The 13898-nt window shown below is 40.4% G+C and overlaps 1 protein-coding gene across 1 annotated transcript in view; it reads right to left on the bottom strand.

Annotated features, from left to right (window-relative positions):
* The window catches only part of CDC40 (cell division cycle 40), a gene marked incomplete at both ends in the record, with an annotated part of 47779 nt that extends 41125 nt beyond the window's left edge, over window positions 1-6654 (bottom strand). Inside the window, one exon of the mRNA XM_080700613.1 lies at window positions 6466-6654. Within this exon, the coding sequence (XP_080556739.1) occupies window positions 6466-6654 (189 nt within the window). The remainder of the gene's footprint in view (window positions 1-6465) is intronic.
* Window positions 6655-13898: the final 7244 nt, after the last annotated feature.

Genomic DNA, 13898 nt, shown 5'->3' with positions numbered 1-13898 from the left:
TAAGGCAGGAAAGTAGCATAGTCACTGACTGAAATGAGAGGAAGTCAGGTCTGCTTTTATTATTATTTTTTAACTCTAAACTCCATTAACAAAAAACTCTTGCAAACCAATCGGGCTCATCACATTTCTAAAGGGATGATTTCTAATGTGCAAAATATAACACATCATCCATCATCATCTTGTGTAGAAAATTTTATAGTTATCCTTTTGTTCCTGGTTTCTAGCACTGTTGTATCACAGTCAGAGGATGTCAAAATATGTGACTGAAAAATTATTCAGTCTTATGGTCTAGAACAGGCTGGAAAATTCATTTGTGGGCCAAATCTAGTGCACACTCTGTAGTTCCTATTAACAAGCTAAGAATGACATTAAATTATTAAATTATTGTTTTAAAAACGGGCAAAAAAAAGTGACAAAAGATTCTATGTAGTCAATGTAGTGTAAAATATTTACTATCTGGTCCATTACCAGTGTTTGCCAATCCCTGGTTCCAGGTCAGTTCTTTAAAAATGTTGGTGCTTAAAAATAATATTCTACATTAAGTGTAATAGTCTATGACCTTGAGATACAGGTCACCAATTTTGTTATTTAAATTTTATATATTATTGCAGATACTTTTTGCTTGCTCTATCAATTACTGAGAAAGTTATTAAAATCTCCCAGTGTAGCCAGGTGCTGAGGTGCTGAAATCCAAGTACTTTGGAGGCTGAGACAGGAGAATCACAGGTTTAAGGCCAGCCTTAGCAACTTATCAAGACCCTTAGTGACTTAGCAGGACCTTGTTTCATAATAAATAAATAAAAAGGGAAAACAAAACAAACTAAACAAAAACCAAATAAAACTCCCACTTTGGTTCTACATTTGTTACTGTAATTAAACATTTGTCAATTTCTCCTGTAGGTCTGTCAATTTTTACATAAGCATTTTGAGCTTACAATACCTCTTTGTTAACTGAGCCTTTTATTTTCATGAAATACCCCTTTTTGTCTCTAGGAATACTTTCTCTTTTGCAATTTTATTACTCTTAATACAACCATCGCCAACTTTCTTTTGGTTAGAATTTTCCTGGTATATCATTTTTCCATCTTTTTCCTTTTGATCTTTGTATAAGTCTTAGCAAGCATGGAAGCAAAAAAAAAAAAAGTAAGAATTGAAAGAAAAAACAAATACTGCTATATTTACAGGTGATATGATTACATAAGTAGTAAGATGAGAAAGAAAGTAAAATACTTGGAAAAATAATGCTATTTATTAATATTATACCATCGAAGTAAGAGCCACTTAGAAATTCTTTCAGCAAAATTGTATAAGACTTTTTGTGTATGTGTGTGGCACTAGAGATTGAACCTGGGTCATTCTACCTCTGAACTATACTCCAGCCCTTTGTTAATTTTTTTTTTAAAACAGGGTCATGCTAGGTTGCTGAGAGGCTCACTACATTGCTAAGACTGTCCTAAACCACCTGTTTCAGCCCCCCAAGTACTGGAATTACAATTGTGTGCTACCATACCTGGCTAAAATTGTTTAAGATGAAGACAATTATAAAGTTTGGGAAGAAATTGGAAAGCTAAAGATCTAATGAATAGATAGAACATTGTCTCCAAAATGATCTATGGCTCGCAAACGCAAAACAAATCCCATCTGGGTATTAGGAGAACTTTACAAGTTAAATATAAGCTATATATAGAACTGCAAGGTCCAAGAACACTATGACATTCTTGAATACCATCATCAACAAAAGAGTCAAGGGGAACTGCCTTACCAGATATCAAGTTATGGTATTAAGAATGTTCATAATGCCGGGCGTGGTGGCACACACTTGTAATCCCTGCGCTTGGGAGGCTGAGACAGGAGGATCACACAGGTTCAAAGCCAACCTCAGCTACTTAGTGAGGCTCTCAGCAACTTAGTGAGACCTTGTTTCCAAATAAAATATAAAATATTTTATATTTTACCACAAAAAAAATGTTCATAAAGGGTTGGAGGTATTGTTCAGTGCTTGTCTAGAATATGTGATCCCCAACACACACACACACACACACACACACACACACACACACCCCCTCTCTCTTTCTCTCTCCACCTCTCTTACACACAAAGAAAGAATATACCGTACACAAAAATTAATTTCATGTGTATGAAATTAAAAATTAAAAGCAATAATGCAAGAAGCAAAGAACCAATACTTTCTCTTTTTTTGGTGGTACTGGGGTTGGAACCCAGAGGCTTTCTACCTCCAGGCTACACTCCAAGACCTATTTTATATTTTACTTGGAAACAGGGTCTCACTAAGTTACTGAGCAACTGAGCACCTCACTAAGTAGCTGAGGCTGGCTTCAAACCTTTGTGATCCTCCTGTCTCAGCCTCTCAAGCACTGGGATTACAAGCATGCACCACCATGCCCGGCGCAACCCAATACTTTCAAAAGATAATATGGGAGAATATTTTCATGACTTTGTTAAGGATTTCTCAAATGAGAAACAGAAATCATAATCCATAAAGGAATAATTTAATAAGAATAGACTAAATAACAATTTTGTTTATCAAAAGGCAGTAAAAAAAATGAAAAGACAAACCAAACTGAAAAAGATTTCACAACAAACACAATTAACAAAGCAAGTATCTAGAATACATAAAGGTTCCTTACAAATAAAAAAAAATCACCCAGGAGTTGCTTTGAAGAGGGGAAAAAAATCAAATCACCGATAATAAACATGAAGAGATACTCAAATTTTATTGGTGCTCAGGAAAAGATAGGTTAAAAACACAGCAAAAATTTATTCCTGACTATCTGCTGTAGTGGCATGTTGACATAATCCCAGTACTGAGGAGGAGGCTGAAATGGGAGGATTGCAGGTTTGCTGTTTAATGAGATATTGTTTCAAAATAAAAAATAAAAAAGGCTGGTGTGTAGTTCACAGGCAAAATGCCCCCAGGTTCAATCTCCAGCAATCCCCCCTTACACACACAAACACACACCCACACCCCTACCATTCCTGCCAAAATGCTTGCCATTATAAGTCACAATACAATTAGACAGATGAGTGCACTGGCATGCTTCAGTCATTTTCAGTCATTACATTTACTGTGCGTAACCTCCCTCCAATTTCATATAAGCAGGTGTCAATTCTCAAATCAGTGATGAGCATGCTGCTCCTCTCCCATCTCAGAACCTATACTGCTAGGGTTCTACAAACCCCTGCTCTTCTTCTAATGAACCTCTGGCACCTTCTGCACCTGTTCCTCCTGGATTTCCTATTGAATTAATTTCTTAGTGACCAAACCAAGTAAGCTCTAGACCTGTACCTCTAACCCTGCCACTGCCTGCCCAGCTCTAAAACTCAAGATTCTCATGTACATACTTTACCAAGACTCCCCTCCCCATTTTCTCTACCAGATACAGTTCCCATACTCTTGTGTAATAGACATTGGAGGCATAAAGGAATCTCTGGGAAAGGAGTCTATGGGAAAGTAAAAAGTTAACAAATCCCAGCAATGTGTAAGTGCTACAGCTGAAATATGAAAAAGAGTTTCAGGTAGACACAGGAGGGAACATATGCACTGAGACTAAAGGGCAGCAGAGTTTGGGGTGTGGGAAGGAAGTATTAGGCAAGGAATTTCCAGGCAGAGAGTCTAGCACTGGCAAAATCTTGACAGGAAAAAAGAAAATTAGGCTTATAGGGCTTTATAAAGAGTATAATATTGGCAAGCTTCACATGCTACATAAGGAACTTAGAAATTATATCTAATAAGCAAAATGGTATCTTTGGGCAAGGAAATGACATGATGACACTAGAATTAAAGAGAACATTCTAAGTGCACTGTTGAAGAAAATATGGGATATGGGTTTGGAAGATGAAGAAGAAGTAGAAAGACCAGTTAGAAGTCTATGTCGTGGGGATGGTCAGAATCTGAACTAAAACAGCAGCAGAAGGGGACAGAAATGTGATAAATATCACTGAGTTATAATGGGTTGGACCCACCGCCCAAAAGCAAAGGCTAAGAGAAAAAGAAAAGTCAAGAATGATTCTTGGGAGAAATAAGAAAGCTATAAAGGCTGTGCCAATGAAAACACAGAGGAAGGAATTCATTTAAGAAAAATTAATAAGGCAGAAATGTTAGAACTAGCTAAGTAACTTCAGGGGTGGAGGAAAAAGAGAAAAGCTTGACCCTTCGTTCTTGGCTTGGACTAATGAGTAGGTTGTGGGGTCATTCATCAAATAAAAAAAAAAGTAGATTTTGAGGGAAAGAGACTATTGAAGTATTCAACACACTGAATTAGAGGTGCCCGAGAGCCTTTTTGGGAGAGATGTTTATTAGACCCAACAAACATCTTAAGCTAGCAAAGAGTTTAGAACTGTAAACAGTAAGGATAGCTGACATTTTAGTGTTTATTTATTTTTTTTATTTTTATTTTTTTGGTGGTACTGGGGTTCCTGGAAGCACTTCTACCTCCGGGCTACACTCCCAGACCTATTTTTACATTTTTTTATTTGGAAACAGGGTATCCTAAGCCAGCGCCCGCGGCTGGCTTCGAACCTGCGCGATCCTCCTGTCTCTGCCTCCCAAGCACGGGGATTACAAGCGTGCACCACCACGCCCGGCTTTAGTAAGTGTTTATTGTGTGCCAGACACTGTTAAAATTGCTTTAGGAGAATTCTATAACTCCATGAGATGGAAGCTAGTGTTAAATCTTCTTTAAAGGTGAGAAAAAAATTGGCACAGAGTACTTAAGTAATTTTTCCAAGGTCACCATAAGGGTGACCTTGTGCTGGAAGCAGGATCTGGATTCTGGAGTCTTGACACAGGTCTGTTCTAAGCACTTCACAGTGGATACCTGTGAACTACCAGAAGCACAGACTGAGGGCAGATATAGGAGAATATATGAAGTACAAAGAAGATAAAGAGGGGATACCTGGAAGACATCAATGCAGAAGGGGAGAGCAGAAGTCAAAGGAACAGCACAGTTTGAGAAAGTGGATATAATAGCATTGCTTGGTGCAGCTTCAAGTCAGATAGCAGAAATTAACTAGAATGTTTGGGACACCGCTCTTGGAGATTAGCTTTCCAAGAGGTTAAGGTTTCCTTAAGGTTGGGAAGAAAATGAAGATGAAGACACAGAGAGACTGACTGAGAGAAATATAAAGACTCAGGAGGTTGCCGGAGGGCCATAAGTTGGGAGAGTTTTGTTTCATTATTAACATGAAATTCCAAGCATTCTTTCGTGCCAGATGTCCATTAATAAAAAGTAAAATTCATTAAGAGGCTCACTTAAAACCTGGAGAAAACTTCCTAAGCACAACACTTGACCTGGGAACATTTTACAAAAGAATTTTTGATCTTACAAAAAATCCCCCTCCATATTTAAGCTTCGGTTCACCCACATTGGTTGTACTAACAACTGGTGTACACTCTGGCCTGGCTCTAGAAATACCAGCCTTTTCTCAGTCTCTAAACAGTGTGCTTAATTCTCAGTTTGCCAGTCATCCATGTCTGGAAACACTTGCCTTCACTCGATGGGCTAACTTCCCAGTCTTTGAAGTGATCTTTTCAAAGAGGACTTCCTTGATCGACGTATCAAAATTATTCTTCTACCTTCTTTTCTATCATGGTACTCTATTTTTTCCTTCGTAGTACTCAATCCAATTTGTAGCTACTTTATTTGGTCATGTTTAATTGGCTGCCTCTTCCACTAAAATATCTTTATCACGATGGCAAGGATATCTGGCTCATGGGCTCTGTGGCTTCAGCCCCTAAAAAAGTTCCTAGCAATGAAGAGCTGCTTAGTCAATATTTGTTGAATGAACTATACAATCCCATTTATCCCTTTATCATCTTCTTCAGTTGAGATCATGCATGCTGCTTCTTAAACCCAACACCCCTTTTCTCACTGTATTTACATGAATAATCACAATAGCTAACATTTATTGCTCTCTTGCAAGATACCAGGGCTTACACTAGAAGCTCTATTTGTATAATTTCAATTTAGATTTACAATAACCTTCTCATATTGGTAAGTGCTTTAAAAATGATCTCAACTGTACAGATAAAGAAATAGAAGTGGCTGTGAAACTTGCTCAATTTCACACAAGTGGTGAAACACGAATCAGAATCTAGTTCTTCAAAAACAAAACCAAGCCAGACCACTGCTCATTTCGAGTGAGGGAGGGCAAATACTCTGCTCGGGAAGTCCTGATCTAGTTTTATTTATGTCCTGGGATTACACCCGCTCTTTTCAAGCCATGTCCCCAACCTCTTCCCCAAACTCGTTCATGAGTGGTGGGCAGGGAGCCATGACGGGCTGCCCTAAACTTCAGTTCTCGCCTTCTCCCGAGGCAGATGCATGTGGGAAGAAGAGACCTATGGGCAGCAACTAACCTCTCAGCACTAAGCGGTAACCAGGCGCCCCGAGGGTCTGGAGCTGGAGGCAGCTGCGGCCCCGCATCAGTGGCCCCAACACTTACCTTAACCGCCACCTCCGGAGCCGAGTCCACCGCCACCGCCAGGGAGGGCTTGGCCGAAGGCGACTTCGTCAAGTGCATGAGGGAGTCGGCGGCGGGCAGCGGACACCGACTGCCCTCACTGTCCGAGTCCGATTCGGACCCTGAGCCCGAGCCATAGCAAGCGGCTAGAGCTGCTATCGCAGCCGACATGACGGCGACAGATCTTCCGCAGAGACTAGGCCGGGGCGGAAGAAGCGGCGGCTCCCAGATCCTGAAAGATTGCCACGAAACACATTATTTGCCTCCTTTGCTAATATATCACTTATAACAACATCAGACAATAAAAAGATTATTATTAGAATTACTGCAATTGAACTGATAATTTGGGAACATTTCCCAACAGAAGGAGTGGGACGTATAACAGTTTATAGCTTTCAGGACCTAGTCAGTTGTCTTAAAGACTACGAGGCCGCGAGGTTCCGCACTCCCGGCGTGCAGCGCGGCGGGAAGTGCGAAGAGGCACGATGGGAAATGTAGTTTAGGGCTAGAGGGCGTGGCCAGGGGACGGTCTTTCCTTAGACCCCGCCCTCTAGAGGATGGTTCATTCAATTGGCTATCATCTTCCCTCATTCCCTAGCCAAGCACAGTTCTCTCCGTCCCCCTCCCCCAAACCGAGGACTGGGTAATACCACCGAGCCTCGGGGAAGGGGGAAGAGCCATCTTCGCCCCCTCTGCCGGGTGAGTGGGCGGAGGCTGGGTGTCCCCCTGCGGCTGCACCTGGGCTCCGGGGGCTGAAGGGGAAAGTGAGGCTCTTAGGTCCGCAGACCTCGAGGTGGCCGCGCGTAGCTCCTGGGGGGCGGATGGGGGGCTAGGCGGGCAGAGTGCCGCGACTCCCCCTGCTTCTGGCGCGGGTCCCGGCGCCCGGTTGTGGAGCGCCGCGCGGGGAGGCGGCGGGCGGAGGCGGCGGCCGGTGTTGTTCGCTCGCGCACCGAGCACACTGTGGTCCGGCGGCCGGCGGGCGCCCAGGCTGCGTCCCCGGCGGCCTGCGCTCCGGCCGCTGCCCCCGCGCGTCCCGCCGCCGACCCGGCGCTCCCGGGGCTGTAGGTGGGGGTCCCGGGGCCGGCGGGGTCGCCGAAGCATGAAGAAGGGGTAAGGCTAGAGCCCCCCACGATTTCACGGTGAGCGCGAGTCTCTCCGGAATTTCCTTTTCGGGGAGGGGGGCCCGGGAAAGGAACTCTCCGCCACCGGCCCGAGCGGAGCGAGGCGCGCGGGGGCTGGGGTCCGCGGAGGCTGCGGGGATGGATGGGCGCGCCGCCCCCGCGCCGCCCCCACCCCCATCCCGGGGCTCCCGCCGCCCGCGCCCGCGGCTCCCGGGCGGCTCGGGGCTCACCTGCGGCCCCCGCACGCCGGCCGCCCCCGCGCCGGCCCGAGGCTGCAGCCGCGGCTCGGCGGAGCCCGCTCGTGCCGTCCGTGCGTGCGCCCGCGGTCTGTGTCCGGAGGCACGGCGCCCAGCCGGTGCGGGCATCCTTTTTTAATTTCGTGTAAGAGCAGGCGAAGCGGTGCCGTCGCTTCAGAAGCCGGCGATGGGGAGGTGCCTCGGGCAGAGTTAGGGGCCGCTCGCGGAGCTCTGGTGTCGGCAGGACTCGCCCATTGTGCCACCCAGATAATTATTCAACTATGCAGCATCCATTGCACCTTTCCCGTTTTTCTTTTCCCCTTGCTACAGCATGCCCCCTAGCTTCGGTACCCTGACACCTCTGGCACTTGCGGATGGTGAACTACAATAATGATGAAAGCGCGTCCGACCTGAACAATCGCGACCTGTCCTGTGGCCGATTAATTAATCCCCAGCTAGAGCAGGCACTTTTACACGACTCATTCTAATCCTGTCCTTTTCTATGTACGATCTGCCTTAGGTTGCATTTACAATTTTTTTTTCCCCTTTGGGTGTTAGATTCGCGTATTAGCTAAATCTTATTTCTGTTCCGTAATCTGTGTAATTGATTTATTGATTATTCAATCCATCCGATGTTCTTAAATTTAATTCGTATAGTCGGTAACTTTCATTTTTCTAATTGTTGACATAACACTGTCATTTCACATGCAATCTCAGTTTGAACTCTCAAGAACAGTTTACCCTATGTGATCTATTAGAAAAAATGTTTTTATTTATATTGAATATTTGAGTTAAAGGCTACAGAGGGTTTCTCAAGTTTTGAATAAGAAATTTTGTATTTTTCAGCAGCAGAATATTTGATTACTAATCATGGTCTCCATTTAAATGAAGAATTGACATATTTAAGGTACAGCTTTTACTGCCCTATGATCATTCGCTAATTTAGATTTTTATTCATTTCTTTACAACTATCAAGTATTTGTTACAGATTTTTTTCTTATATTTTGAACTTTTAGCTACAAGGATGAGTAGGCATCAGCTTTGTATGATCTACCTGAAGAATGAAGTATATTTTTAAACATAAAAAACTGTTGGTTACTGTTATGTTAGTCATTTAAATTTCATTGTTTAAAAGTAAACGATTCACTAGCAAAAATGTTTTCTTATTTTTGTAATCCCTTTTTTTTCTTCCCTCGTTCAAGCTTGTATTAACCTTGTGATAAACGCAGTTGCACATAGGCATTGCAGAGGCAGTTTTAGGCATAGTAATTGTTTAATGGCACTTGAAAGCGGTGCACATATAAGTTGATAGGGTAGGATCGGCTGCTTGGTTAGGAGATGACCTTGCAATTTACAAAATGGACACCATTGTGCCTTGATTTCCTTATGTGCAATGGGAATGATATTCGTTAACTCTGATATGTAGTGTGTATACATTCAGTAGAGATCTTTTCATAGTGCTTTTAAAGAAAATTTAAATATTTAGCTAATGAGTGATGAGAATATTTCAGTGTAAAATATAATGAAAAATGGCTTTAGGATTTTCCTTGGCACATTAGAATGGCTGATTTATCTTGATGTTTGGTTTGGAACAATATGGCTCTAAGTTGAAGAATTTCTCAGCTATTAGGGTTTTTAATTGCAGACTTAATACTGTAATTAAGAGGTAAGTTTAGTTATAAGTATAGGTATACATAGTTAATCTGTTGAAAAAATTATGTGACTTGATAATAAATATGTAGAATATTGAATTAAGTTTGCAAAAGATAAAACATCCAGAAAATGTTAAGGCTTTTTTCATCAAAAAATTTTCAGGTGCTGGGATGGGGGTGTAGCTTAGTGGTATATTTGCTTACTATGCATGAAGCCCAGAGTTCAGAACATTCCGAGTATGATATGGAGCTACTTTTCTTATTATTTATTTTTGTGAATATTTATACATTAAGAGTAAATATTGTATTATACTATATCTAAATATACATTTTGTTTAATTTTAGGAATCATTTAAGATTTTTTTCTCAAGTTCTTGATTTTCATTATCTAAATAGTAGTTTTTGATTTCCTTATTGGATAATTAAATTTTCATAGCAAAACTACTCTTGAAAGATTATATTATTGAAACTTTTACCAAAACAATGTTTTTGCTTACTTCCTGAGGGAACTTCCATTTAAGAGTTAATGTGATCACACTTAATCATTTTTTTAAATGATGAGCTAAAATTTAATAGTCATTATCACTTGTGTAAATGCAGTTGACTCATGGTTTTTCTTAAGCCCTTTGAGGACAGAAGCTAACCTGTGGCTTAGTGTCATAAATCCAAAGGTACTAGTGTACTGATTAGCAAATAGCAGGGGCTCAGTTTTCTTTGTTGAACAAATAAAATGAATGAGTGAGGGAAATCCATTAAATTAATATATAGAGTGAAAGTTATTAGAAGGTAGAGTTAGCAAACATTTTAATTAGTGGGTATAGTTTATCTTGAGAGAAGAGAAAAAAAATTTACTTGAGACCTTTTACCTCCTTTCATAATCCTTTTATCCATACATTATAACTAGCACTATATACTGAACAATGTATGTTTTATCAACTTAAATGATATTAACAATTTTGTTCTTTATTATAATATAGTTCACTTCATGAAAATATAGACGAGTATAAAAATGTTTTGCTTTTGACTGTTTTTAGTGAAATGTTAACAAGATGTATGTAAATCAAATCTTGTACTAAATATCTAAGTATGTAATTTTTAAAGTAAATGATCCTGAGGTAGAACTTTTTATAAAATGAAGAATCTTGTGTTTTTAGTTTATCATACTCAGCTTAGTTCTAGCTTAGAATGGCATTTTTATATTCTTAAAAGTTGTAAAATGGCCGGGCGTGGTGGCGCACACTTGTAATCCCAGAGCTTGGGAGGCTGAGACAGGAGGATCTCACAGGTTCGAAGCCAGCCTCAGCTACTTAGTGAGGCTCTCAGCAACTTAATGAGACCCTGTTTCCAAATAAAATATTTAAAAAATAGGTCTGGGAGTATAGCTCGGAGGTAGAGCCCCTGGGTTTCACCCCCAGTACCCCCCCCACCAAAAAAAAAGTTGTAAAATGGTTTGGAACATATAACTTATTTCCTCAGAAATGGTATGCTTAGTGGTTAGACTCAGACATCTCACTAAGGCCTATGTATTTAGCCCATAAGATAACTTAATTACACTAGAGTATTTTAAAATTGCACTCATATCTGATAAGTGCTATATTCACTACACTGTATGACAGTCTTTTTATCTAGTCAGGCATGACAACATTATTAGGAACTCGCCCTCTTTCACCCACTGCAAATGAAGAGAAGGATGTGCCTCAGTCCAGAGTGGTCCAGCCTCATATCACCTGGGGCAGGAAGTGAGGCATGGGAGAAATTGGGAGGAGCTAGGGTCTTCTCCATGACTTACCTCCCAGGGTCTTTGATTCTGTTTGTTGTAAAATAGGAAAGTTCAAAAGATAACTTTTGAGGTCCCTTTTAGCCACAAATAAAATTCAAGAGCCCTTGGAAGATCTGTTCAACTTTCTTTTTTTCGGAGAGTTCATTTTCCCTTCTCCTCTTTAAGATTACCACCCAAATACTTTCAGGGGATTTCTCCATTCTCATCTACCTCTGAAAAGATGTAGTTTTCATCTTTTCTCACATGTGTATTCTTAAAGGCAAGGCTTGTGATAGTTTTGTTGTTGTTTTATGGTTGTTTCTTTTTTATTTGAATGGTTTTTTTTTTTTAATAAACTTCCAGTACAATCAAGAAAAGGAATTAAGATGGCATGGTGTTTTTATTTGGGACTTTGAGTCTGGAGGCAGATTGAGAAAGTGAGTTTATGATCTTTTCAAAGACAAGGACAGTTTTGGCAGCTTTGTTTGTGTAGGTTGGTTGGTTTATGCCCTGCTTCATTTTTTGTTTTCTCAATGCCTATCTTTGAAGCTAAGTGGATTTTAAGTGAGCACAATTACTGCAGAATAGCAAGCCAGCCATTCTCTTAGGAAGGTGGAAAGGGTGCTGTGAGAAAAAGGGTCATGAACATACCTATGTTTGTCATATACATCAGAGTATTTTGTAGGTTTTTAATTAACTTATTTGGAGATTAATGATATTCAAGAATAATGTGTAACATGATCTCCTAAGTGGAAAGAAATTAGTATTGCATGCTTGCTGTATATTCAGTCACTTTATAGGTGCTATTTACTTAATTGAGATCATAGCTCTATGAGGAGTTTGTGGAAGGAGGGCAGCTGAATTGATTAAGTTGTTTTTCTGCTCAGCAGAAACTCAGGTTCTCTGGGAACTGCTTTCTCTCCCCATTCCCCAATAAGTTACTGTTGAAGTAGCTATTTTAATAACTCGATAATAACAGTTATGCCTACATGCTAACCTCCTCTTGTTTGTGATTATTTGATCTAATGGTAATAGCAACTGGCACCATGCTGAACTAGTTTCTTATTCATTGCAAGAATTATTAAGAGCCAATTAGGTTCTAAAAGGATAGGTCTCTATCCTCTTGGAGTTAACAGTAAAGTAAGAGAGTTAGATACTGAGCAAATATACACACTTATAATTAGAAATCTTGGTGAATGCTATAAAGGAAAAGAAGGGACATAATTTACATCGGGAATCGGAAAAGCCTTATTAGAGGCAAGATTAGTAGCTAGGTGGAAAGAGGCTACAAAGAACACATGTGAAACAATTTTTTTTTTTGGGGGGGTCAAGGAAGCTTGGCAGTTCAGAGAAGTAAAAAAAAGACCAGAATAAATAATGCTTATTACAGGGGATGATGAGTTGATAGAAGTTTGTGGAGATGAAGAGGAATTGGAATGCACAGGGACCATTCAAAGCCTGGTTTTACAAGGACTGGGGATTTTATCTTAAGTCTATTGGAGAAACTCATGTAGGATCTAAATTAGATTAATGACTAGATCATATCTATGTTTTATAAAGATCACTGTGGCTTGTAGGGGGTTAGAGAAACAATCACAATTCAGTATATTAATTTATTGGCCTTGTTCTAGACACTTGCACTGACCCAGGTAATTCACCCCCCCCCCAGGTTCTAGATGCCCAGGGGCAGAATAAATTTGTTTTCTCTCTAGTTAGTGAAGTTTATAAGCTATAAAACTGTGAGATTCTTAGCCTTTTCTTGCCATTTGAACTAGATAAGCAAGAGCATCTAAACAAAGAATACAGAGAGAGGCAGATGCAGTTCTTACTGTATTAAGTGCCTTTGTCCATGGTCCTGAGATTGAATTTCAAGCGATAGCTAAATATCTTTGTATTAAGTTCTGGGTTTTGCAGAAGCTAGTTGGAATTCTGTTTCTAGTACTTGTCAATCAGCTGAATGTTGTCACATATTTGTTTTTACAAGGTCACATGGCTAATAAAATAGAGGGGTACTTAGAACACAGAGATGTATGATTTGGGATCCTATTTTATTTGTACTTTCCTGTGCAGCAAAAGGACTGTATGTTAAAACTAATGACCCTAAAGGAGTTACACAGTGGCAGCTTTGGGGTGTGCTGATACCTGTTCCATGATGATGGCAGCCAAGCCTTTTTTGGTGTGTGTGATAGTAGTCCAGCTTCTTGCCATTCTTTCCTCCTGGGTAGCAGTTGACCAGGCCTTCAATAAGTTAATGTTTCTGGTAGGCTGAGTCATTTTAAGAGAAGCTTATTTTGGAACGTGAGTTCACTCATTTAGTTTATCTACCCAAAATTAAGTCTTATATTATTTATCTTTTACAGACATCTACTGTCCTTTTTTTGGTAAGTTTATAACATATGGACTAGAGGTCACACCAGAGAATTGTAAAAAAGTTGAAGCAAAAAGAGAAAACAGGTGAAGCATTTTGTATTTTAGTGGAGAATGAAGACTTATTACTCTTCTTTTTCTAATTTTCTAAAGTAGAAGCTTGGATTCTTTCTTTTTTTTTTTTCCTTCTTTCTTTCTTTCCTTCTTCCTTTCTTTTTTTTATGGTACTGGGGGTGGAACCCGGGGCATTCTAACTCTGAGCTGCACCTCCAGCCCTATT

Source organism: Muscardinus avellanarius, assembly GCF_963383645.1.
Source record: "Muscardinus avellanarius genome assembly, chromosome: 8".
NCBI classification, from domain to species: domain Eukaryota; kingdom Metazoa; phylum Chordata; class Mammalia; order Rodentia; family Gliridae; genus Muscardinus; species Muscardinus avellanarius.
Note: the sequence above shows the minus strand (reverse complement) of the source record. Positions and strands in the feature narration are given on the sequence as shown.